The sequence below is a fragment of the Glandiceps talaboti genome, chromosome 23 (assembly GCF_964340395.1).
Source record: "Glandiceps talaboti chromosome 23, keGlaTala1.1, whole genome shotgun sequence".
NCBI classification, from domain to species: domain Eukaryota; kingdom Metazoa; phylum Hemichordata; class Enteropneusta; family Spengelidae; genus Glandiceps; species Glandiceps talaboti.
Genome location: NC_135571.1, coordinates 9,181,652 through 9,207,356, shown reverse-complemented (window position 1 = coordinate 9,207,356; position 25,705 = coordinate 9,181,652). Strand labels below are relative to the sequence as shown.

The window sequence follows — 25,705 nt, the reverse complement described above, 5'->3', positions numbered from 1 at the left end:
TCTTTGGGCTACCAATTTCTGAAACTCAGGACTACCAAAGAAAAAAGATAATTTAGAGCCCAGAATAGGACAGTAAAATAGATGCTTGGAACGAATGCGACATTTCAATCTGTCTATTACAGCCCTTGATCCTACCAGTTTCAGAGACATTAATGCTAAATCATTGCGTGATCAAGGTCCGTGGTAGATAGCAGACGAATCAAAATGTCGCGTCTGTTTCTAATTTACCAGTCCAAAATAACTAATGTCGCTGTAGTAAGTTTAATAGAGCCAAATTTCACTTCACATTGTGTAGGGGATTTTGTCATGGTTATATGGAATTTGCATAACAAAGTGATATATTGTTATGCTAATTGCTTCCTATTGTTTTCAACAAATCATAAGGGGGAGCTGCCCATTATTGTAAGTTAGGCTTGAGGAGAACCTAGTGTTTGTGATGAAAGGGTTGATTTCCTGTGTAATGTGTATATAGCTAAGTTTACTTAACCTCAAATGACTAAGTGCGTGACTCATAAATTGATGTCCACAATAGAATTTTATCATTCTGTATGTGATAAAATATTGGCAGCAGGGACCTCCCAAACTGTAACTGGAGTCCAAGACAATATTAATATTCATAAGCTAATTAGCATAACAATAAATAAATGGTAATGAAGAGAAACAAATTATTGAACACAAGACATCTATTTTTTATGACCTGTTGTCAGATACCACACTTGGCGTTGATTGTATGAATTAGACTTTCCAAATAGTGTAATTGTTTGCAGATACCACACTTGGCGTTGATTGTATGAATTAGACTTTGCAGATACCACACTTGGCGTTGATTGTATGAATTAGACTTTCCAAATAGTGTAATTGTTTATATATAACTTATAAGGGTTTATCTTTAAAATCACAGTTGTGTCTGTTCCTTTCGTGCTGGTCATGTGAATTTCATTGTAGTAGTCTATGTACCCTTAACTGTGGTAGTGCATGTACATATGATGTTTAGCAGTCTGTACTCTGGACTACTGCTAATTTCAAGGCCTGATCAGTGTTAGTACTTTGTGTACATTGTGGTCTGGTTATGCCATCTTGTCGTCCATGTTTAGAACCCCACATTGAAAGCGATTAAAAAATAAACAGAATAGGTTTAATTAGAGTACATACAAGATCACTTTGATTTATGTTTACATTGGTTGAATTGAAAATAGATGTCTGTACACTGGTATAGTTTACGTGTGTGTTTGTGACCTGTGCAAAGTACAGGGTATGTTTATTCAGTAGTTTGAAAGTGTTCATCCAACTAAAACAGTGTCAATATAGTCTTTTCTGTTCACTTAGTCGCCTGCCATTCAGTATTGTCCGTCAACTGGTTTACATGTTAGTACCAGTCTCTGACTGCTGGTTTGGTTCTCTGAATATAGTTTTATTCTGTGTCAACATAACCTTCCCACAACCCTGTTTATTGGTTTTGGATAGATCGTGGCTTGTCAAGCTGTGTTCACACAGTTGTCACTGGCTAAAAGTGTCCACTAACTCCCTCCCCTACCCCCTCCCATCACATTCATGTATGACCTTTGCTCCTGAGGGAGGAGAATGGGCAACAAACAATTAAAATAAGTATCAACAGGGAATTGTTGCATTTGTGCTATTGTTACTTCAAGCTCCAAAGAGAAATGGAGAAAGCACTGGAAAATCATATTTTTCGAGCTAAATATTGTCAACTGCCCCTAGGATCGCAACACAAAGGCCCCCTCCAGGTGGACTGGGGTCCGGTACTGGTTTGCCAAGAGTAGAAAGTACTGCCGTATTGAAGCATGTCTGGAATAACAGTCACCAAATATCCACTACATCCATTAGTTAGGTCCCAGTGGAAAGGGTAGCAGGATTCTGGCCTGTCTAGCACGTAATGTTCACATATACTAATTAGTTTGGTCCGGTGTCTCTTTAGTTTCCGTACAACCATTAGTAAAGTCCCAATGGGAGTGGGCAGCTAAATGAGGGTTTGTTTCTCCGTGCTAAACAATATCCACCGTTCCTTTTTGTGTGCTCTCTCAGAGTGGCTGTTTTCCAGGAGTCTACTGAGCCAGCAATGTCATATTGACATTGTCTCTCATATCGTCTACAGTGTTTTTGCAAAGTTTTCGTAACCCCGGTAACAGCAAGGGTAAAAGTTACATAGTTTCCCATGCATTCTAGAATAATTTTGTTTGGGAACTGTGGTAAAATTACTAGGGAACCCCAGTAGATTTTACCTGCTTACTGTCTGTATAAATAAAACTGGTCTATTACAGTTACACACCAGTCACATACTGTAAACCTAAATATTTTCAACACTAGAAAATTTTTCAATTTTACAGTCTGCAACTAATTCTCAAAGACTAAATGACCACTGTCCTGACTGGTAGTACACTGTGTTCATGTATAAGACGACATTTTAGTCACTACTTAATTCTACTAATTACCAGACTGGTACATTGTGTTTATGTATAAGAAGGTATTTTAGTCACTACTTATTTTCACGTTTTTGTTTTCCAGTGCAATAAGCAAAAATAAGTCTTAAGTGAAAATTTTTAGGTTTACAATTGTATTTTCTAGCCTAGAAACTTGTGCTTATATTTCAAGAAGCACTCTCCCGTGTTCAGTAGAGAGCTTTTTGAGATAGTAACACAAAGTCTATTTATTATATATGCAAGGTTTTGGCCTAACAATTTACATACAAACCTAAATTTTGATGATGAAATTTTACTAGTTTAGTTGTCAGATTTGTCCAACTGTCTGTCCAAGTCATTGGAATTCCAGAACAACTAATTGATATAACAATATACAGGTGCTGATATCAGACCGTGGAAGAACAGAACCTGTTACAAACAGGTACTTGTTATTTGTGTCAGTGGTTTTCATGACTGCAAAGTAAGACTTGGTACTTGTCATGAAAACTAGTTCTGTAAGAACATAAACTACCAATCAGTGCCATGCATTGGGGAAATTCTGTTAAATTCATAGCTTAGATTACTAGGTTAACAATTAGTACAGCTTACTCCTTGATTAGTGTGCTCTCAATGGGCAACCCTATAAGACTATTCACAATAGAGGAGCTTATAAGTATATGTATGAATTCTAGACCATCTGTCGGTTAATGGACCAAGGGAATTATACATCCATGATAGTTGTATACTGGTCAGCATCCATTTACAGTCATAATAAGTAATGGTCTATCAATTAAAGTTTGAAAAGTATGACAATTGCTGTCTGCTTTTCAGAAAAGTACACGCATACACACACACACACACACACACACACACACACACACACACACACACACACACACACACACACACCCCTCCCTCACACACACACACACACAAACAAATGCATGCATACACGTATGTACATATGTACATACATACACACTACACGCACACTAATCACACACACACACACATACACACATACATACATACATACATACATACATACATACATACATACACATACATACATACATACATACATACATACATATACATTTTTGTACCTCACTCATTTAAAATTTAATTGCACATCTTAAATATCCCATTATGATTTTGAATTCCATATATGTATGCTCAAATTAGAATACCTTCTGTGTGTCACTGTGAGATTACTTCCATTGTACTATAGAATAGTTTGTCTATAAAAGCATAACCTGTATGGTCACTGGATTAACAGTAAATGTGTTGTTTTATTGAGTTATTGATTGAGCAAGTCTTATCTATTTATCAGCTTGAATCTTCCCCTGTAGACAAGTGACATTATACTATTGTCTGTGCCACAAGGCAGACATGGTTTAGCTGGAACTTAGCACCTTGATTTGACATTTTAGTGTTTGACCTGACCTCTGACCTCTGACCTCAACCATATACAGTGCTGTGAACATTGAACTCTAATACATTGATAGCATATTGTTACTGACTGAGTATAGCTGTTTATTTACAGTCCCTATATATGTTCAAAGTCTTTTATTTGTAGTGTGGTCGTAACTTAGACAAAAAGCTAACGTTATTCATACATGTGGAGTATAATTAAGTTTAATTAAATTTGTAATGATAAGCAAAGGTCCTTATAGATAACAAAATTAAAAGGGACTGATGGGGTTGGGGGGGGAGGGGGAGGGGGTTGTGGCGTTGGAGGTGAAATTCGTGGATCATTGCATTTGCCTAGAATGTTTTCATTAATGAGGCCATTTTTAGATCAGGTTTTGGACAATATTTAGTTTACAAAATTAAAGTACATGACGTACATAACATGTAGTGAAAGTACTTGTATCCTGCTAAATTTGATGTTTTTCTGTGCCACTAATTTTTGTACAAACAATTTAATTTCATATTCAAAATAAAACCACAAAGTAGGTGACATAATTATGGGATATTCAGCATTTTCAGTCAATAAATTTGAAAAGAAAAATGTTTGATTTAACGAGGTCAACGCTGGGTATATTAGGTCCCTTGAAAATACAGACAGAATGTAGGGCAGTCAGTAATAGGGTGATTAGTGAACATTACTAATATTTAAAGGAACATGAAATGAGCTAATCCATTGTATACCCTCAAATTCTATCAAAAATTGATCTCAATTCTGGCAACATCTATCAAAAATTGATCTCAATTCTGCCATCAGCTATCAAAAATTTACGAGATGAGTAATGGAAGGAATTATCCCGATTTCCATCTTGCTTGGTTGATATCAATTTTATCATTTGGTGGTAGCTGGAGGCTATCAAGTAATAACGTGATTTTGTTAATGTTTTCTCAACGTAGTGAAAATATCAAAAGACTGGCTTGACATGCGAGATCATTTGTCTGACAGGCCTGTATCTTTATTGGCCCATATACAACAACGGCACTCAAGGTTTCGTTAATAATGTGATCTTGTTAATGTTGTCTCAACGTAGTGAAAATATCAAAAGACTGACTTGACATGGTAGTTCATTTGTCTGACAGGCCTGTATCTTTATTGGCCTAAATACAACAACGGCACTCAAGGTTTCGGCTAAATCAGGTATATAGCAACTAAAAGTATTGTTGATTGACGCTTTTGAATGGGTATTGGTTTAACATGAAATACACCATGGAAATAAAGTGTTTAAACTCTTGCTGTTACTACTGTACTACTCCTATCATTCTCGGTTATTAAGATCATCGCACAAATTTTTGAATAAGAGGTTTAAATGTTACCAAAATTAAGCCAACAACAATATTGTGTTAACTCTTTGGGAAAAAAGGGATTGTCAATTCATCGAAAACACAAAAATAAGAAGTGACTAAACTGCCTTTTTTGTAGAAGAACACAACGTACCAGTCTGGTAATTAGTAAAAATTAGTCTAAGAACTAGATGAAGACTACAGAAACGCTAAATTTTCTAGTGATGAAAATATTCATATCTAGGGTTACAGTATGTAGTTACAATTGTGTACTATTACTAGAAATCGCTACGTAGAACCTGTTTCTTGTCCAGTAGTCTGAATAAAATTGAGACACCTGTTGATATGCTTCAGAAGTGAAAAATTGATGATATATTTGTATATTGTACACTAAACATACTGTTGTAGTTGCAGATTAACTGGGGGTGGGGGGGGGTGGTGGTGAATATAGACTAATCTGCAATACGCTATCTCAAATATATCATAGCAAAAAGTGTTATCTACAATATATCATAGGAAAAAAACGTTATCTGGAATATAGACAAAAAGTCTGTAAGATATGAAAAAAATCTTTATCTAGAATGTATCGTAGAAACAAAACGATCACTGGAATATATTAACAAATCGCTCTACACTATAGAAGAAAAAAATCTGAAATGTACTATCATTAAAAATGCTATCTGATATAAATTGTTGAAAACGATAAATTTTTCATTAGTACAGTTGCACAACAAAACAAAAGACATTTTTTTCTGCTTTTAGAAAGCACTATTTGTAGGATTTAAAAGTATTGAAATGATAACATATTCTTTTTGTGTATTTAGATATTTATATTATGAAATTTCTGAAATTCATTATGATGATTTGATTGGGCTGTTTGTGTAAATCATAGATGGTACAGATATGTTGAACATACCTCAACAATACATAACGAGAGAAGTACCAAAATACCATAGTAACGGTGAATGACAGTGACAGTAATGGAAGAATAAAAATTAAGACATTGATGAAAGATGAGACAGGCTGCCAAATTAATTAGGTTGCCATGGGAACTGCATGGTTACATTTGTAGAGAGACTGTAACTATGGTAACAATGTACACTTGATTTGCATAGTCTGATAGCCATGCTGTTTGCCTTCCTGACTTGGGGGAAGGTGCAAGATAATAAAGGTTATATCCCCAGTGTCACTACATTTCATTATATGTAGTATGGCTATGTGCCTCGCAAGTCAAAATCTTCAGCTTTTTAGTAGTACATTGTCCAAGAAAACTCCGACCAGTCTTAGTTAAAATCAAGAAAAAAGGAATTAAAATCAAGAGAGAGAAAAAACAGGGGTCAGGGGGAGTGTGCCCTCTAATGATAGCCAAATTTTGTTGCGAGTCAAAATCAGAAAAACTGATTTCTTGTGAATCACTACATAGTATAGTAAGAGATAGGGGAAGACGAAAGTTTGGTGCGTCACAAGAAATTGTGCGTCAGGATGCGTCAAGTTAGCTGTGATGACACACTGGTCACCACATAGTAAGAGACAAAGAACACCAAAGTTTGCTGCTGTGCGTCACAAGTGTGTGTCAAATTGGCTTAGAGGGCACACTGGTCAGGGTCACATTTTAATGTCAAATTTCACATCAATAAATATTTAGGAATGGAGAACGATGTAATATCAGTTTGGTGACAAAATAGACAAGGTCAAAACTTTTTACTTTGTTGTAGGAATAACTTATAAGTAATAACTTTACACCTATGAATGAAGGGACTATTGTATGATCCAACTGAGCTCTTAAACCTAGACTATCTAATTAGGGTAAAATGGTATCAATGTAGGAAATTAATCTGCAATTAGTTTATTTTCAAGTAAACTTTCAATTGAACAAAATTTTATAACTAAGTGTGATTTGTAATTTAATTAAGATAAAATGTGTTAATATAGGAAATGAAGGTACAAATAATATATTTTTGAGTACACTTTAATGTGAACAAAATTTTATACACTATGAATATAGTGCTAAATGTAAGAATGATTTACAATGTAATTATCGTAAAGTGGTGTTGAAAGAGGAAATTAAACTGCAAATAGTTTATTTTCAAGTGCAATTTTGATTTGAACTAAATTTTATACCTAATGAATGTAGTGCTTACTGCAAGTATGATTTACAATCTAATTAAAGTGAAATTGTGTTAATATAGCAAATTAATCTGTCAATGATTTATTTTGGATTATAAAATAATAGTAACTATTAACGTTGTAAATCATTTTCATTCATTTGAATGGAGTGCATTGATTGTTGTAGGGATGTTAGTGTGTAAGTAGTTTAAGGGAAGGTTTGATATAGCTTATAGCAATGCTTTTCACATCCTTATTGGCTGGCTATACACATGACTGCAATGCTAGCTCTGTTTGTTTCAAATACTTTTCTAACATTTGAAGCTCTCAGACCAAAACTGTTATTTACTTTTTTTGATAGTGAGAATATTTCTAATATATTAATTTCATATATTAATTTTAATAAATTCTCTGACGACTCTTTTTTACACTCGAATATGATTTTAATGTATAGGAATTTAATGTATTTTTGAAAAGTCAATATTTTCTATCTTTTAATGTGTTTTTAATGTCTGTTTTGTTGTACCATATCTGTTTGTTTTTTTGTATGGGAGTGTATCCTGCAATAAAGTTTAGTAATAATAATGATATCCTGAAAGATCCAGGTGTTCTTTCTGCTTAAAGTGATGTTTTCTCAAACCTGAACTAGGTCTGTCATACATGTATAAATCAACTGAAACTTCAAAGATTCATGGACAGCCTATTTGTTATTAGTAATAGTGAAGTTACCTTATTGGAATCAAGTTTTTGAAGCGGCCATGTAGCTTTCGTTCTCTAAATCATTCTGATGTCATCAGCATAATTTGTTATTGTTTATGGTAACACTAGTATAATAGTGTACTTCTGAAAGGTCAGAGGTCATCCTCAGTAATTTAGAAAGAGTGAGATGAAATAGCATTGATTGAGATAAACGGTGTATTTATAGTATGACAATGCTATAGTGTAAATCTAAACTATATAATTGATAAACCAACAACTGATAACAGGGAGGATAATGAGTTATGAGGAATTTACATTAGAAACAATATGTATTGTTGTATGCCTATTATATATTCTATCGTTTTCAAGGAAATATTAGGTTGACACTGCAACTCTGACAGGTCAGAAGAGATACTCAATATATATTCGATATGTATTGTCTCTCTGTTTAAATTTCTGTCTCCAACTCTCTCTCTCTCTCTCTCTCTCTCACACACACACATACAATCTCTCTCTCTCTCTCTCACACACACACACACACACACACATACAATCTCTCTCTCACACACATACAATCTCTCTCTCTCTCACATACACACACACTGTCTCGCTCTCGCGCGTGCTCTCTCTCTCTCTCTCTCTCTCTCTCTCTCTCTCACACACACACACAGACACACACTGTGTCTCTCTCTGTCTGTTTGGCTTACTCTTGTCTTTCTTACTTTCTCTTTCTACAAATTGTTTGCCAAGCGTTAGTCAGCAGTGGTCACACTACCTATCAGTACTAGACACTCAAAAACCCAAACCCAATCAGATCTGTGTATGGGACCCTCAATTGACACCTTGATATCAAAAGTACACCCAAGTGAATTAATCCTGATAGGGATCTCAATGTTTGTGTATGTCTGAAAACAAACAATAGGATTCTCCTCAAGTACCAAAAATTGGGTCTGTCTGAGAGGCAGAATGTGTTTTGTAAAGGAAAGATGGAAACACGACCTAATTAGTGTTTGTGAGACGATTGAAATGTACTCCAACCACTTACTGGAATGTTGTTTTTGAACCAGAATAAATGAGAAAAAAAAATGATCGATAAACATTATTCAAGTTTTGTGGACCAACAACTCCAGCTTCCCACCCCTCCCATAGGTTAAGTTTGTTTCAATTATTTAGCAAAGTTAGACCAACAAATTTAGATCAACGTAAAAAGACTGTTTTTCAATCAGTAATGGCTGTACATCTGATAGGAAGAAATAAACAACACAGAGACCATATGGAAAACATCATAACTACCTGAACTAGACAGACACTCGTACACAACATGAAATAATAAAATAAAAAATCTACCCACCCTACCTATTCTAAAATAAGGCGTAATCGGAACCACACAAACTTTTGTTAGGATTACTACAAAAAAACAAGGGAAGCAGGGTAAAATGACGAGGGTGCAGATTTTACCTACTTACCACCCTTAACAAAAACACTGAGCAAGTCTACAGTTGACCCTGAGTGATCCCAGGGTAGTACAATCATGTACATAAATTGTTAGAAATGGCTGAAAGTGCACCTTGTTTACAAGTCCTAGGAGTGTTGATATATACCATTAATGACTCACTTTAATTGGATTTGATAGGGCCAAATGGTCTGACAATGAGAGAATTAAGTCTCTTGGCTAATACCTACAGCATATGTTTATCTACAATGGTGTTATGTACACAGTGATCTTAGTGTTGTTTGTGGTTGTCGACTGTTATGTACACAGTGATGTTCATGTTGTTTCATGGCTCTTGTCAAGGTGTGAGAACCAGGTAACAGTAATACTTGTATAGATAACAACACTTGAATAGATAAGATTTCATACCTAAATTTTGTGGTCAAACCATTGTAAATTATATCGTAAACTCAGGTAGATTTTACCTGCCCTGAATAAAAACAAGTTGTTTTCAGATAATGACTGTAATCCACACAATAGTGTGTATACCAATGTGGTATCTAACATAACCCAAAAGAGAGAGATCTTAAATTCTATGAAGGATAGCACTAGACTATGTACACAATGATTATCACATTGTTTTTGTTATATCATTGTTTCCTAAGATTTGAATTTTAAGAAACCCAGTTACAGAGATCGAACCTCCAGTAAAACTTGTATAGATTTCCATATGCTGTAACTGGTGGGAATCTGTAAGGAAAACATAAGGGAGACGTGCATAGGTTTTACCTGGTATACTGTCCTTAGTACAACATAGAATACTGTATTGTTTGAGTTGATGTTTGTGTACACATAGATGTTTATGTTGCAGTTTCTTTTAGCAAGTATGTGTTCTTTACTCTTCAGCTTTGCCAACCTATTTGAATTGTAAACCATCCCATACAGTTAGTTGTTGTCCCCATGTCTGTATATTTGCTAGTGTTCAATAACCATCAGTCGTAGAAAGTTTACTTGAGAGCTGCGTCAAAATAAAGAAGTCCTCACAATTAGAGAATTAACAGCAGTGTTCTCAGTACCAGACCATTGCAGATCTATCGCCATGGTAACTATAAATAGAACACAAGTTGTAAACTCTAACAGGATATGTGTTGGCATGGTGACTGAGTACACAAGTTGTCATGGTGACCATGTGTAGAACTCAAATTGTTAATATTTATGTTTTGTGTAAATAGATCAAAATCTATACATATTTCTATTTGTTAAGATGTGAAGCTTTATATATATCGTTTTGTTTTGTTTTGACCTCAATTACAACTGTAATTGCCATAGTAATAGAGTTGTAACAATGTATGTGTTGCCATAGTGATCAAGAGATGTTACTGCAAAGTCTTTTGTTCGTTTCTGCAGAATTGCTTGAAATATGAGTAATAATGCCAGCTTAATAATGCATGTTATATCTGTACCTTTACACCACAAGGTTGTACACAAAGCATTTTGTATAATAATTATTATAGCCCTGGCTTGTATTTGTAGTTATATTATGCCAATGGTTTACTCTGTCAACTTCCTTGGGATTGTACACTTCTTGCTGCCCTTCGAGTCCATAACCACCTCATCCTACCAGTTTCCCATTGACCGTTTGTTGTTTTACTTACTGGCTGTTCTGCATGACGGTGTTTTTGCTAAGGTTTCTCTGGTAACAGAAAGGGGTAAAAATGACGGTGTTTTCCAATAGTCGATTTAATCCCGTAAATTTTACCTACATGTACTTACCACCCATGGCTAAAAAACACTAATGAAACGTGTAGTATTGTGAGAGAATGTATGAAATATGTCACAGACTTCATCCTCACTCAGGCCAGAACACTTCATTGATGACCATGGTAGTCATGGATAGTTCACTATTGTGGTTTGATTTTTATAGGCATGCGTAACTCAGTATAAAAAGTCACTTATTCTTTCTACCAGGAAGTATTTGTCTGTACACAAAACAACTACATGTTGGTTTAAGTGGAAGCCCACCACAGATCAGAACTCACTCACTAAAACATCAATTACCATGGCAACTGTTATTTGCTGTTAATTCACTGTCTGTTCTCTTCATTTGATCTGTAGCTGTACTTAAGACTGTGAAAGATGTCACAGACTTGGAACCCCTCCACAGATCAGAACTCCGAGAACCACAACTCTGCAGGACAAGATAGTGATGACTTATCAAATGATGCCGAGGGTGTTTGGAGTCCAGATATCGAACAAAGTTTCCAGGAAGCGTTGGCAATATATCCACCTTGTGGAAGGCGGAAAATTATTCTGTCAGATGAAGGAAAAATGTATGGTAAGTTGAATACAACTCAGATGTATGATGTAAATGATGAGTACAAGGATAACTGAAGTCTTTGATTAGTTTCATACCTCTGATCTACAGACGTTCAAGATTTTTACAGTGCTTCCAATCAAAGTATGAATGATGAAGCACTGCCATATATTAATACATTACTGAACTTGCCCTGACGCATTGATGTAGAGTTAGCTACAGTAATCACAACGTTGCCTACTCATCGGCAAAGTTGAATAACAGTTTATTTTGGTAACGCCACCGAATGGGTATGCAATTTTAATTGTTGCAAATAAATCTCCGTCTGTTGGTAGAGATATCATCATGGCTAGATGTACAGAGTGATGTATTAGACAACAAACCTCGGTAACTAACTTAGAGGTGCTAAATTTGAAATTCTTATGATTGAAGTTATCAGTAATGATGCACACAATTGTGGCACATTTTGATCTGACCCTACTAAATTCTGTATAAAGACACAGACCCATTTTGGTAATGTATCAGTATGTTGCAATAGTTTGTCGTTTATACTTTGATTGGAAGCGAGGTAAGGTGACAGTGATACAACCATGGATATCGGTAGACAGGTTTAGAAACTTAAAGTTCCAAGACAACACTTAAGTTTACAAAACCTTGAAAATGTGTAACACGCAAAATTCGGAATCCAAAATAATGGATGGAATCTCTGGTTTAGGAACCCATGATATTGGGTCAACATTCAGATTTAGGAAACCAGGATACTATTACTAGGTTAAAAACCAGGTTTAGTAACTACAGATACCTTGTTAACAACCAGGTTTAGGAGCCGGGGACACTGGGTTACAAGCCAGATGTAGGAGCCTTTGATGCTGGCTTACAAGCCAGATTTAGAAACCTTTGATACTGGGTTAATAGCCAGATTTAGGAACCTTTGATACTGGGTTAATAGCCAGATTTAGGAACCTTGGATACTGGGTTAACCGCTAGATTAGGAACTTTAGATAGTGAGTGTCAGTGGGCACCAGATTTGGGAACGCAGACTACTTGGTTAATACTAATACTGTAATTGCTAAATAAAGTACTTGGGGATAGCGCGGGTCAGTGTCCAGGCTAGAAGCTTGTTACATTGGGTCACAACTGAATTGTACATTTAAATATGATTTGTAAACAGCTGTTTCCTATTTCCTTGCTTGCTTTGCACCTGTTAAAAGTTTGATGGATGTAGAAGTCTGTTGAGGTCAGTAGAAATGGGATACTATGAGATGGATCATACTGTATTGTTTAAGATCAGGGAAGGGTCACACTGGTTGACTTACATTAGTATACTTCAAGGATAGTCCACAGAATGCTGGAATGTTTTCATATGACTTGGCTTGATTGCATTGAGGTACCCCTCTGTGACCAGGGTGGACTTGTAACACGACACAGTGTCATTACACATCCAAAATTGACATTTGTAATTTTATTTGCCTTCCAGGCTCCAAATTTGACAAAAAGATAACTTGAAATTTATAATTATATTTGACTGGTAGACCTCAGATTCTTATTTTGGTCGATTCTGTTATTTGTTATTACTGTAGCGTATGTAGCATAGATACCATAATTTTACATGTCCAACATCTGTACATCACAGAGCCTGTCAGTTCTGTAAAGTGGTTACTGGTATCGTCGGTGGTCCTTTTTGTATTGTTTGTTCCTTTAGTGATTGTTGTCCGGTTCCTACAAAGTTGTTTGATTTTTGCAAGTGGTAGATTTAGCAGTAAAAGTGCTGTGATTTTATAGTACAATACAATATGTCAATACCTGTATACAAATAGTTAAAACTATGTTTACCATGCACACAAGTGATAAAGTACTTTTTACTTTTTCTGTATCAACTTAAAATACTTTTGTGAAGTTCGTTAAGTTCTATCAAAGTATTTTTTTTTGTTCCAAAATGGTTGCTTCGATGTTTTGTCTCGAATCCTTCAGATCGGGATGTCATCAAATGTTCTTGAAAACTAAGTATGAATGTCATCACAGCACACTATAGTTGTACATCCTTTGTCCGATTGTAGGGGCCTCCGACACTATAACGTGATAGTTTGACGACTATGCCTGCTATGCGGCAGGAATGTGTGATAGAAGACAAATGCTACATTCCAGACATACCATCCTGTATGAAATGTAGACAGAGGGGGAACAGGTACCTAGAGGCTATTTGAAGAATGTACTCTAACTCAGTGACATATTAACCTCGCATATCAGCTTTCACTTCCAACATGGGAAAATATGAAGGATTTACTCCCCCATTGAAACTGAAATATCTGAGTGTGCATGGATTTAGTTCATAAACAAAACTAAACTGTCTCACTGTGTGTGTGTGTATACATTACTGTGAACCACTTAAATCTAGAATCCATGGTGACCTGTCCTAGATAGAATAGAATAGAATAGAATAGAATAGAATAGAATAGAATAGAATAGAATAGAATAGAATAGAATCTTTATTGCCTCCATCAAGAAAACTACATTTCTTCATTGGATTTTCTGCAATAAGTGTTTGGTGCTAAAACAAACTAGTAAATATATCAACTAGAGTAATAATAGTTAACAAAAAATAACAAAGTAAGGTTTATACGAAAGTGTAAATATAGTTTGCTGTAAAATGACAATGTCATTCTGGATCATAATAGCCAAATTGCTGTGCTCTCTCTCTCCCCTCTCTTTCCCCTCTCTCCTCCCTCTTTCCCTTTTTCTTTCTCCCTTTCTCTCTCTCTCTCTCTCTCTCTCTCTCTCTCTCTCTCTCTCTCTCTCTCTCTCTCTCACTTCATTTCAATGTTAGGTTTGTCATATATCTTTGTTTTAAAAAGGAGTTACAGAAATAATTATAGTAAAAATATTTTAGAAAACCTTGGTGAATATGACACTGTCATAAAACCTTTAAAAAAATTGGCATTTGTAGTTGTTTACATGTTTTACAAGTTAGTCACTAAAAATGTTAAGTTGTGTTGAAAATCAAGTTCTGTTTATTTAAAACTATTCTCTCTTTAAAGTATTTAAAATGTCGGATAACAGGAAAGTTTTTGAAAACACAGTTGGTATAGTTTTGTAGAACTAACTTTGTATAAACAATGAGGAAAAGGAATGGTAGAATAGTTATCGTAAATAAAGTGGTTGATTTTCAAAATACATTCCAACATAATGATTCCTACTAATATATGTGATGTAATTTAGTAGAAATGCAGTTGATGCCACACTACTCCCATAATGCATTGCCCCTTGTTACTTTGAAGCCTGAAGAAATTTCAGATAAGTAGTACATTACAGTAGATGTACAGCACAATAGAGTAGTGTTGTATATTGCAGTACAATACAGTACAGCACAGCACAGCACAACAGTCCAGTACAGTACAGTACAGTACAGTAAAGTACATTTGCAGTACAGTGCAGATGTACAGTACAGTGCAATACAGTAGAGCATGGTACAGTAGTGTTGTACATTACATTACAGTGCAGTACAGTACAACACAACACAACACAACACAACACAACACAACACAACAGTAGATGTACAGTGCAGTACAGTAGAGCATGGTACAGTAGTGTTGTACATTACATTACAGTGCAGTACAGTACAACACAACACAACACAACACAACACAACAGTAGATGTACAGTGCAGTACAAAATAGTACAGTACAATATATTATAGTACAGTAGTGTAGAGTACAGTGCAGTACAATACAGTAGATATACAGTGCAGTGCAGTAGGGTACAGTACACAAAACAGTATAGTATAGTACAATACAGCACAACATAGCATTATACAACACAGTGCAGTACAGTGCAATACAACACAAAATATTTTCAAATATCTTTAAAAAATGTCAAAACAAGGAGAAAATTGATTGTGAATATAGTGACATTTATTTCGTCCATTGGCATTAAAAAGTAAAGCATAAACCAATCACCAAATGACAAGGAATTTCAAATCCCTACAGACAAGACGGTACAGATTGCAGGTTTTGAATTTGTAGTGGTGGTGGTGGGAAAGTACACAGTGTATACTTTAAATTGTCAATCTTATCAAACTTGAATATTAGCCAAAATATCTCCCTTTAAGTTTTAAGGTTGCTGTCCATGACGCATTGGAACAATTTACATATTTGTACCACTTGTTCTGATTGGCCACTACATTCATATAAACAGCTTCCTCCAATGAGATGCCCTCTTTCATTCAGGATGAATAAATTGATAGACATGTTAAAACAAGATGTGGGTATTGCTCACAGATTACATTTAGCTGTACAGACAGACAGACAGGGATAGACATGATGGTAAATGTTTGTGTTTGGAATTATATTCTTTGGAACTGTTCCAAGCTTTGTTCATTATCACTGTTAACACATCAGAGATAAAAAAACATAAAAACAAACATTGGTCTCATTAGCAACTTGATTCTACTTGTATGATTGTTATGCACTTGTAATCTTGTCAGATAGTTGGTGGGCTACCCTTCCTAAATGTCTTCTTCATTAACAGTGCCCTCTAAGCCAATTTGGCATGCCACTGACGCACACAATTTCTAGTGATGCACCGACACTTGGTGTTTCCCTGTCTCTTACTATGTGGTGACCAGTATGCCCTCTAAGCCAATTTGACATGCCACTGACACACACAATTTCTAGTGATGCACCGACACTTGGTGTTTCCCTGTCTCTTACTATGTGGTGACCAGTATGCCCTCTAAGCCAATTTGACATAACACTGACACACACAATTTCTAGTGACGCACAAAATTTGGTGTTCCCCTATCTCTTACTATGTGGTGACCAGTATGCCCTCTAAGCCAATTTGACATACCACTGACACACACAATTTCTAGTGACGCCCCAAAATTTAGTGTTCCCCTATCTCTTACTATGTGGTGACTCACAAGAAATGACAGTTTTATCATTTTGACCCAGAACAACAAAATTTGGCTATCATTATCACACTGTTCATGACAGGTTTAGGTTGTGGTAATCTACATTCTATACCTGTCGACTTCCTAGATGCAAACAGGTATAGGAACTAGATGGGTTGTGGGTAGGGTTGATTCCTGGTCAAAGGGAGGGGTGAGGGTTGGGTGGGATGAAACTAAATTGTGTATATATGCGTACATGTATGTATGTATGTATGTATGTATGTATGTATGTATGTATGTATGTATGTATGTATGTATGTATGTATGTATGTATGTATGTATGTATGTATGTATGTATGTATGTATGTATGTATGTATGTATGTATGTATGTATGTATGTATGTATGTATGTATGTATGTATGTAATGTATATGTGTGTGTGTGTGTGTGTGTGCGTATGTATGTATGTATGTATGTATGTATGTAACATATGTAGGCATGTGTTTGTGTATGTGTGTACATTTGTTCTTACATAATATATACACATTCATGTGGAGAGGTATATATATTTGTTGGAAGGGTTGGGGTGTGATGTGTGATGAATGACATCAATTTTAACCGTACATTTACTATTCATTGACATCTAGATACAACATTGTATTTAAATGAAACTAAACAGGTCATTGTATATTGTCATTATTCATATTTATAAGTACCGACAATTCTAACATGTTAAATCATTAAAATTTGAATGAATGACTGACTGAATATAATAAGCCGCAATGTCAATACATGTAGATAATGTAGAACTTATTATAGGATTTGTATTTTGGTAAGCACTGTCAAATTCAACAAGTTTATTCATTAATATTTGAGTAAATGACACTAAAGTCACTAATATGTGATGTATTATTGATCACAACTATAATAGAGATGATAATATTACCTCTATGGTTTGACGGATTGTCATCGTAATCTTTCTAAATATTGTTAATGCATCAATGTACTTAGTTCTTTTCATAATTGCGTTCTTAAGGAAAATATGGAGTTTTATAATCCATTATTTATTATTGTCATATATTGGTAAGGTCTAATAAAAAAAAATTGTGTGGTTTCGATTACGCTCAATTTTAGAATAGGTGGGGTAGGTAGATTCTTTATTTTATCGTATATTTTTTTTCTGTGTGAGTGTCTGTTTCAGGTTTTCCATTGTTTTCCAAATGATCTGTGTTATTTATTTTTTCCTATTTGATGTACAGCCATTACATATTGGAAGAACAGTTTTATTTTGTCTTTATAAGTTGATGTCAGTTTCCGCATCAACTATTTCTCATGAGACTTCACAATTTTTGCAATTTTATTATTTTTCTCTTGAATATGTTAAGGAAAGTTGAGGGTAGGTAGGCAGTAAAAAACTAAGTGGGGTCGGATAACCAGCACCAAATAATTCTCTTTTAGGTCTAATTAGATATATACCGTACTCAAGCCAAGTTGTCTTTGAACAGAAAATATGGATTATAATTTATATACCCTGGTCATTTTACATCACTGGTTTTGTGGTGCTCAAAATAGTCAAAATGTTCCAAATCAATTCTTTCACCATATTTCCTTCAAGCCCTGTTTCTGTATACAAGAACTGGTGTTCACCTGTAGTTCTGCTCACAAACCTAAATATCAAGATAACACAGCATTAGATACATGTAAGAATTGTTAACGTGGTCATATGGATGAGGATTTGGTATTTATTTTGGATTTTTATCATGGCTTCCTACTTGAAAAATCAATGTGAGACAACTTTGACCAAGTAATTGTTTGTAACTCAATACATTGCAAAAAGCTAAACAATGTGTAAAAACTTTGTTATTGTACATACAATAACTAAGATTTTAAACATTTATAACTCATTAGCTCCAGATTATAACTACAGATAATCCCACAGTCCTTTGCATCTGAGCATGCTCAGTCTGTATTACAAGTTCCCTATTTTGTTCAGATTTAGTACATGTGCCTTCAAACTGACAATGCATGTGTATCTAAAATATGCATTAGGACCTGTGTGGTTGTAGCTAGCACATAAAAGTACAACCCCTGTAAGGTGGTTTATCCAGACATTAATAATAGTGTATTTGTTCATCACATCATAAAAAATGAGCCATCTATACATATATACGTAACCTGAGGCTGGTTATTGTTATAACTTCCTTAGATATAAATCTGAAATCATCTATTATTAATTCTTCTATCTGTGGTCATAATCAGCCAGCTCTGTCTTCTTTGTTATCCAGTTAATGTGATTCTATGACACAATTAAAATTCTATATACCATAGATAAATATTTTATTATGCCATAATAAATCATACTTTTTATACTCCCTGGTGTCTAGGTAACACCTAGTACCTGGAGAATAAAAAATAGTAAAAAGAAGATTGATAATGGAGTTAATATCCAAAGGGTGTTGACATATATTGTAGGAGTTCTTAAGACAGACAGACAGACAGACAGACAGACAGACAGACAGACAGACAGACAGGGAGGATGCATGCATGCATGCATACATACATACATACATACATACATACATACATACATACATACATACATACATACATACATGCAAACATACATATACATACATATACATACATATACATACATACATACATACATACATACATACATACATACATACATACATACACACATACACACACACATATACACACTATGAGAGACACAACCACAGACACAGAAAGAGAGACAAACACAGACTTTTGTGTACTATACACTGCAGCTAAAACTGATTGTGTTGAAGATTAGCTTGTTGCATGTATCAACAGGTTATCATCTGTGCTGGTTGTTGGAAGAGATGTAGAGTTCAGTATGCCATCTGATTAAAGACACCATTGTTTTGTGTGGGTCCGTGTGAGAAAGATTAGGTGTTCTTGTGAGATACTACATAGCTGTGTGTCTGTGGCATCTCATTGGTGTAGGGCTGCTGCTGGTGGTGGTGGTAGTGGGGGGTGGTGGTAGTGGGGGGTGGTGGTGGCGGGGGGTGGTGGTGGTGGCTTATTTCTCTCTCTCGCCTTTTCATTCTGGGAGCTGAGATATGCTTTGCATCATGGCAAATGATCAGACTGGTTGCATAGGCAACAGGTGATCAACTAAACTGGTTTTAGCAGAGACTTTCAAAGTGATTATTTTAGAAGAGTTTCTAGGCTGGTTTTAGTGGCTAGAAGTCGCCAAATGTAGTGTTCTCCCAGAATAGATTACAAGGTGGTGAATAATTTGCAAAATTGTTTACATAATTATTTGCATAATGATCAACCTATGATATGTTTGTCTTCAACATTGAAACATACACTGATCATATTCATATTGAACACATAGTGTAGACATGGATATTAGGATCACCTATTTCTCTTGATGTGAACATATTATAGTAAAATTGTCATGGTAGAACACTTTTGAAGCATAGGAGATAATGGCCGTATAAATGGTAAGAAGGATGCAACTTGTAAGCACCATGCTTTCTTTATAGTGGGACAGCACACTGCAACTGTACTGGCCGTTTTAGAGGCCGAGATCGTTTGCATAAATAACACAACTATACTTGTTCATGGAGTGTGAGGGTCAGAGAGGTTGCCTTGGCAACAGTCTATCAACTGTGCTAATTTCAGGGAGATAGGTGCAACAGGTTACAAAGTCTCTATGTAACAACTATGCAATCAGCTATCACACTACTTCAACATACACTATGTGTGACACATATTTAATAAAAAAATCCAAGCGATGATTTCCTGCTAACAATCCTAACTATATTGTAAGGCTAAATAATTCTTGCATCTGTTTTTGGTTGATTACAAGAGTCCAAAGCAAAAACTGACAGTTATTGTTTCAGCTCAACTTATCACAATTTCCGTTTTTTGATTCAATCAGAGTAGACTAGTTGCCATGGCAATAGCTTAGCCATTGCCATGGCAATCTGCAAGTTAGGTTCTATTTATACACAGCAAGACACTTTGTGATACCTGCACACATATATCTAATTGCATGATATGCATACAGGGTTGTGTATCATATAGCACAAAGGCTGTGTATATAATTTATCATTCCTGGCGGCTTCTAGGTAACAGTAGGATTTCTTCTTTCCTTCTTTGTAAACTCAGCAGGGAATGTCACTGCAGAGTTTTGTTCCATATTTCCCCTCTGGAGAGATTAGCTTCCTTTGCAACATTTATAGATGTATATTGCATGGACTTTTGTCAGGAGATTGCGTCCATGTGCTGTAGCTAACTCACTAGGGGTTCCATTAACTGAAAATTTTATTACAAATGTGTAGTCAACAGGATTTCTTTGCTTGTAAAATGCAAGGTCTTGATGTCAAATATAGTCATGATAAACTGTTGTGTACAGATCTTGTGTATTGTAACAAAGGGATTTTTGAAAAGATTAATGTACACTAGATTCATGCATTAGCCTGACTTAGCACTTGTACATACTTTTCATTCTGTACTAGTGTAGGGTATGTAGTAGTGCTATCTTTCATAGAATCTTAAGATCTTTCTTTACTGGGTTAGAGATGATTAGATACCATGTTAGCGTCCAGACTAGGTATGTAGAATGGCAAATCTAGAACTGTGTGCTTGTGCTCAGAGTTGGAGATGCCTGTAATTGAAGAGGAAAAACCTCGCAAACATGATACTGCTGGGGTGGGAGGTTGGAGGTGGCAAGTTGGATGTTGGGAGGCAGTGTAAAGTTCACACTTTATACCATTTTTTTTTAGGGGGGGGGGGGGGGGGGGTTAGGAGGCAGACCCTGGTGAAAAAACCTGTTGAACTGTGTTAGATTTTACCTATGTATTACCTGCTATCATGTCTGTAAACAAGCTAATACAATGTACATGGTACTATACAACCAAACTAGCATTTGCATTTTAATAGAAGACAAAAGCATCCATGAATGACCTGTATGTAGTAGAACAGTTTAATACATGCGAACCCTTAGTCAATGATGGCCTGGTGTCCACGCCATCCTGTCAAAATCTAAATGTGTCATGATGGTGTGAAAAACAAAGACACCCAGACTGTGTGTTGCCAAGCATACACAAGTATACAGCTACTTAGAAATACTGTAGCATGTATTGATAGTATAAAAACAGGTGTGGTTTCCTCCTATACATGTTATGCCTTTACAAAGCACTATGCAGTCAACCATAGAGGTACTTGAGGCCTTTGTAATAAAGTGCCCTTTGCCTTGCACACACAACTATGTAGACAATCACTTATATACACTCAAGCCTCACTGTAATGAACTCTGAAATATACACAATGATTTTATTTATTGTGTACGGTATGGCGTATGTCATGTCTCATTACTGGCATTGGTCTTGATTTGACATTGCTTTCACAACACAGCAAGTCTGTACTGATCTTGACATTGATTTGGTATTGCTTTCACAACATGGCAAGTCTGTAGTGATCTTGACATTGATTTGGTATTGCTTTCACAACACAGCAAGTCTGTAGTGATCTTGACATTGATTTGGTATTGCTTTCACAACACAGCAAGTCTGTAGTGATCTTGACATTGATTTGGTATTGCTTTCACAACACGGCAAGTCTGTAGTGATCTTGACATTGATTTGGTATTGTCTTCGCAATACCTTACCTGTGTACTGACATTGGCCTTGAATTGGCAATTTCTTTGCAGTACCTTGCCTCTTTATGAGCACAGGCCTTGACTTGGCATTGCCTTCACAATTTCACAATACCCTTGCCTGTTTATCGGCATTGGCCTGGGGTTGGCATTGTCTTCATAATATCTTGCCTCTTTCCTTGCATTCATCTTATTGTCTTTATCATACCTTGCCCCTTTACTGGCATTGGCCTTGAGTTCACATTGCTTTCAAAATACCGTGCTCTAAATATACATTAGCCTAGAGAGTCCTAGCAAACTGTTAGCTAGTTAGGCAGGCTATTATGCATAAATTGTTACATAATGGTTTAGTGTTACTGTTACATTGTATCCATGTGGCATATAACTGCCATAGTTAGTGTCATATTACAACCATTAGGCCAAATAAAAAATTGTGTGGTTCCGATTACATTCAATTTTAGAATAGATGGGGTAGGATATTTTATTATGAATCATTAAAAAAAAATTCATGTGTGAGTGTCTAGTTCAGGTAGCTATGTTTTCCGTTGTTTTCCATATGGTCTCTGTGTTGTTCTTGGTTTCCCATCAGATGTACAGTCATTACAGATTGGAAGAACAGTTTTATATTGTCTTTTTAAGTTGATGTCAGTTTGCGCTTTCACCATTTCTTGTGAGACTTCATAATTTTTTTTTCTCGAATATGTAAAAAAAAGTTTAGGGTCGGCAAGGAAAAACTAGGTGGGGGTCGAGTAACTAGAACCAAACAATTATTTTGTTTAGGCCGTATGGCAAGTACAGTTACAAAACTAAAGTTATCCCTTTATAGTACAAAGCTGATGTTCATCTACGTGAAATTTTTGTCTTTTCTGCAAGGGCTTAAAGCTCTCCTGGCTGCAAATGGGATATTTTTTTTGTAACTGCTCTGTTAGAAAGTATTTGAGTCTTAATATTGTACATCCTGAATAGTATTGATATCATGTATAGGTAAACATATAACTGTACACATAATACAGTACAATAAATGCAATCAAATTGATTTTTGGTCCATACCTTAAAAACAGCGCCCTCAACGTGATCACAATTTCAGCCTGTTACTGTACTACATATTGATAAAAAATAGACCTCAATTCAACATGTACGATATCTAATTATTATATTTTATCAATTTTCAATGAATATATTGTTGTTTGTCGGAGCGAAAAAATTATGCTGCAGTTATAGCTAGTGCAGTTTTAACCCTTTTCAAGTACGACTGATAACGATGAATAAAGAGGGTTTTACATGGATACAGTAATTCATAGAAATGTTACATAACACCATGGAATTGTCAAAATCTATGATTACAAAAGGTGGTCATTTAGAATTTGCAGTGTACCTTATTTTGAGTGTCACCTTGGCAATGTTGAATCACAGTTATGAGTATGTGTATGCATATTGTGACATGTTGCCATTAATTTTCAAAAGATGCTTAACAACTCAGATATTTCAGAGAGTATTTTCATCTTCTTTCTAACTCTAAGCGCCACTGAACATTTTTTTTCTGTGGATATTTGGCACTATATAAATTAATTAGATAGATTAGGTGGAATGGTGAATGTTTTAATTTATTTTGTAATTTTGGACAAAGGTACTACAATATGGTGAATTGATTTGATTGTTTTTTGTTTGAATTTTTCAACAGGTAGGAATGAATTGATAGCAAGATACATAAAACTACGTACAGGCAAAACAAGAACAAGGAAACAGGTAATTGACAGAGTCATATCAGGATTGTATTGGCTCTGCAAAGGTACTTGAATCACATGCTTTAGCCAAGTTGGTGCTTTCAAACAGAAAGTCCTAAGTTGCATGAAATGTGTTGTGCATTCACCTCTTCAGTATGAAGCACTGTCGGACCAAACTTGTGTTATTAATAAATCTTGTATTTCCATAAATTTTTATCACTTCATTTTGGACTGTAGTTATAGTGAGAATGGTCACGTATGGCCAGACATCAAAATTTTGGGTCAATATTTAAGTTATGAAACAAAATATGAACAACTATCAAATCCTACCAAAATCATTTTACAAATTCGAAAAAAAAATTGAAATGTTTCAAAAAATTATAAGCATTTTAATTTTTTGAAACGTTTCGATTTTATTTTGGACCAGATCCATAGACATGAAGCTTATTTGTAAATTGATGCTAAAATTGTGTCACTTTCCCACTAAAATTATTTCAACAAAAATTCTTGTTTTTCTGGATTTTTTAGTGTATCTTGATTTTATTTTAGACGGGAACCATAGGGACAATCTTCATGAATACATTGAAGTCAAAATTTTGGTTAAAAAAATTAGTCCTGTTTACACAATTTTAAAGAAAAGTCTAAATACCATGACATGTGCCTCGTGCTGAAGGAGTGAAGAAAACACATATATTTCATCACTTTTGTGAAGCTGGAATTGTGCTTCAGAATGTCCAAGCACTTTCACATTTCAGCAACTTAGGTTGCACAAGGTAAAGTTATTGTCTTCCCAAATACTTTACTTTTATTCGTTGTTCTCCCAGAGCTACGGAATGGTGGGCGTTGATCATTCTTGTAATTTTTAAGCACTTCATTCAAATCATTATGTCAGAATGGTGTCAAAAGTGTCATCAGACACCATTTTTAGCTCAATTTTGTACCTGTACAACAAAAGGTCCATCTACGAGAGGAGCCACTCTCCTTCACCTTCAAAAACTAGTGAACATTAAAGTTCGGACAGCATTCCGTAATCACTTTTAGGATCAAATCCATGGGAGAACACTGGAATGGTATTTCATAATGGAGTCTTTGTCCGTGTCTGTTTAGTGTTTTGTCAACAACTATTGGTAGATATTTTTCTTTTCCTTCTAAAACGTAATTTGACTAAATGGCTGTGTTCTATTCTCTCTGTATAGTGTGTTGTCGTACTAATTGTAGTTTATGATTTATGTTGGTTGGTGTATTTGTACTTACGGCAACAATGTGTTAAGATACCTGAACAATTCTCCGCAATCCCTACCTGGTTCTGTTATTTACATGAAAATAAAGAACTTGCACTTTTCTCAAAATTACCAAAATGTGACCATCTAAAGTGAATTTGGTGAAAACTTATTTTCTAAGTTGATTGTGGATTTTTTCAGAAATTTCTGGTGGAAAATTCAGCATTTTTGTATTATCGGTAACGGTAGCCTTGAGGAGCATTTGACACGATTTCATTGAATGTACTTGTTGGTTGTATTTGTGGTGTTTTTTTGTCTTTCTGCTAACAGTTTCTTTGTCTTACTTTGTGGATTCCATTAAAAAAACCCAAAAAAAACTGGTGTGGTGAATATGACTTACAACCCAAACTAAAACTTGATGTGGTAAATGTGTCTTTTTGGTGTCTGTCGGTGGGAATACCTGGGCCATAATATACGCTGTATAATTTTGTCAATTTT

The 25,705-nt window shown here is 35.2% G+C and overlaps 1 protein-coding gene across 4 annotated transcripts in view; it reads left to right on the top strand.

Moving 5' to 3' along the window:
- LOC144453077 (transcriptional enhancer factor TEF-1-like) overlaps nt 1-25,705 on the top strand; it is a 56,036-nt gene that overhangs the window by 9,468 nt on the left and 20,863 nt on the right. For all 4 annotated transcript variants that reach the window (XM_078144353.1, XM_078144350.1, XM_078144352.1 and 1 more), the window contains exons 3-4: nt 11,521-11,740; nt 23,945-24,009. In XM_078144353.1, coding sequence (XP_078000479.1) covers nt 11,542-11,740; nt 23,945-24,009 — 264 coding nt within the window. In that variant the 5' untranslated portion in view covers nt 11,521-11,541. The remainder of the gene's footprint in view (nt 1-11,520; nt 11,741-23,944; nt 24,010-25,705) is intronic.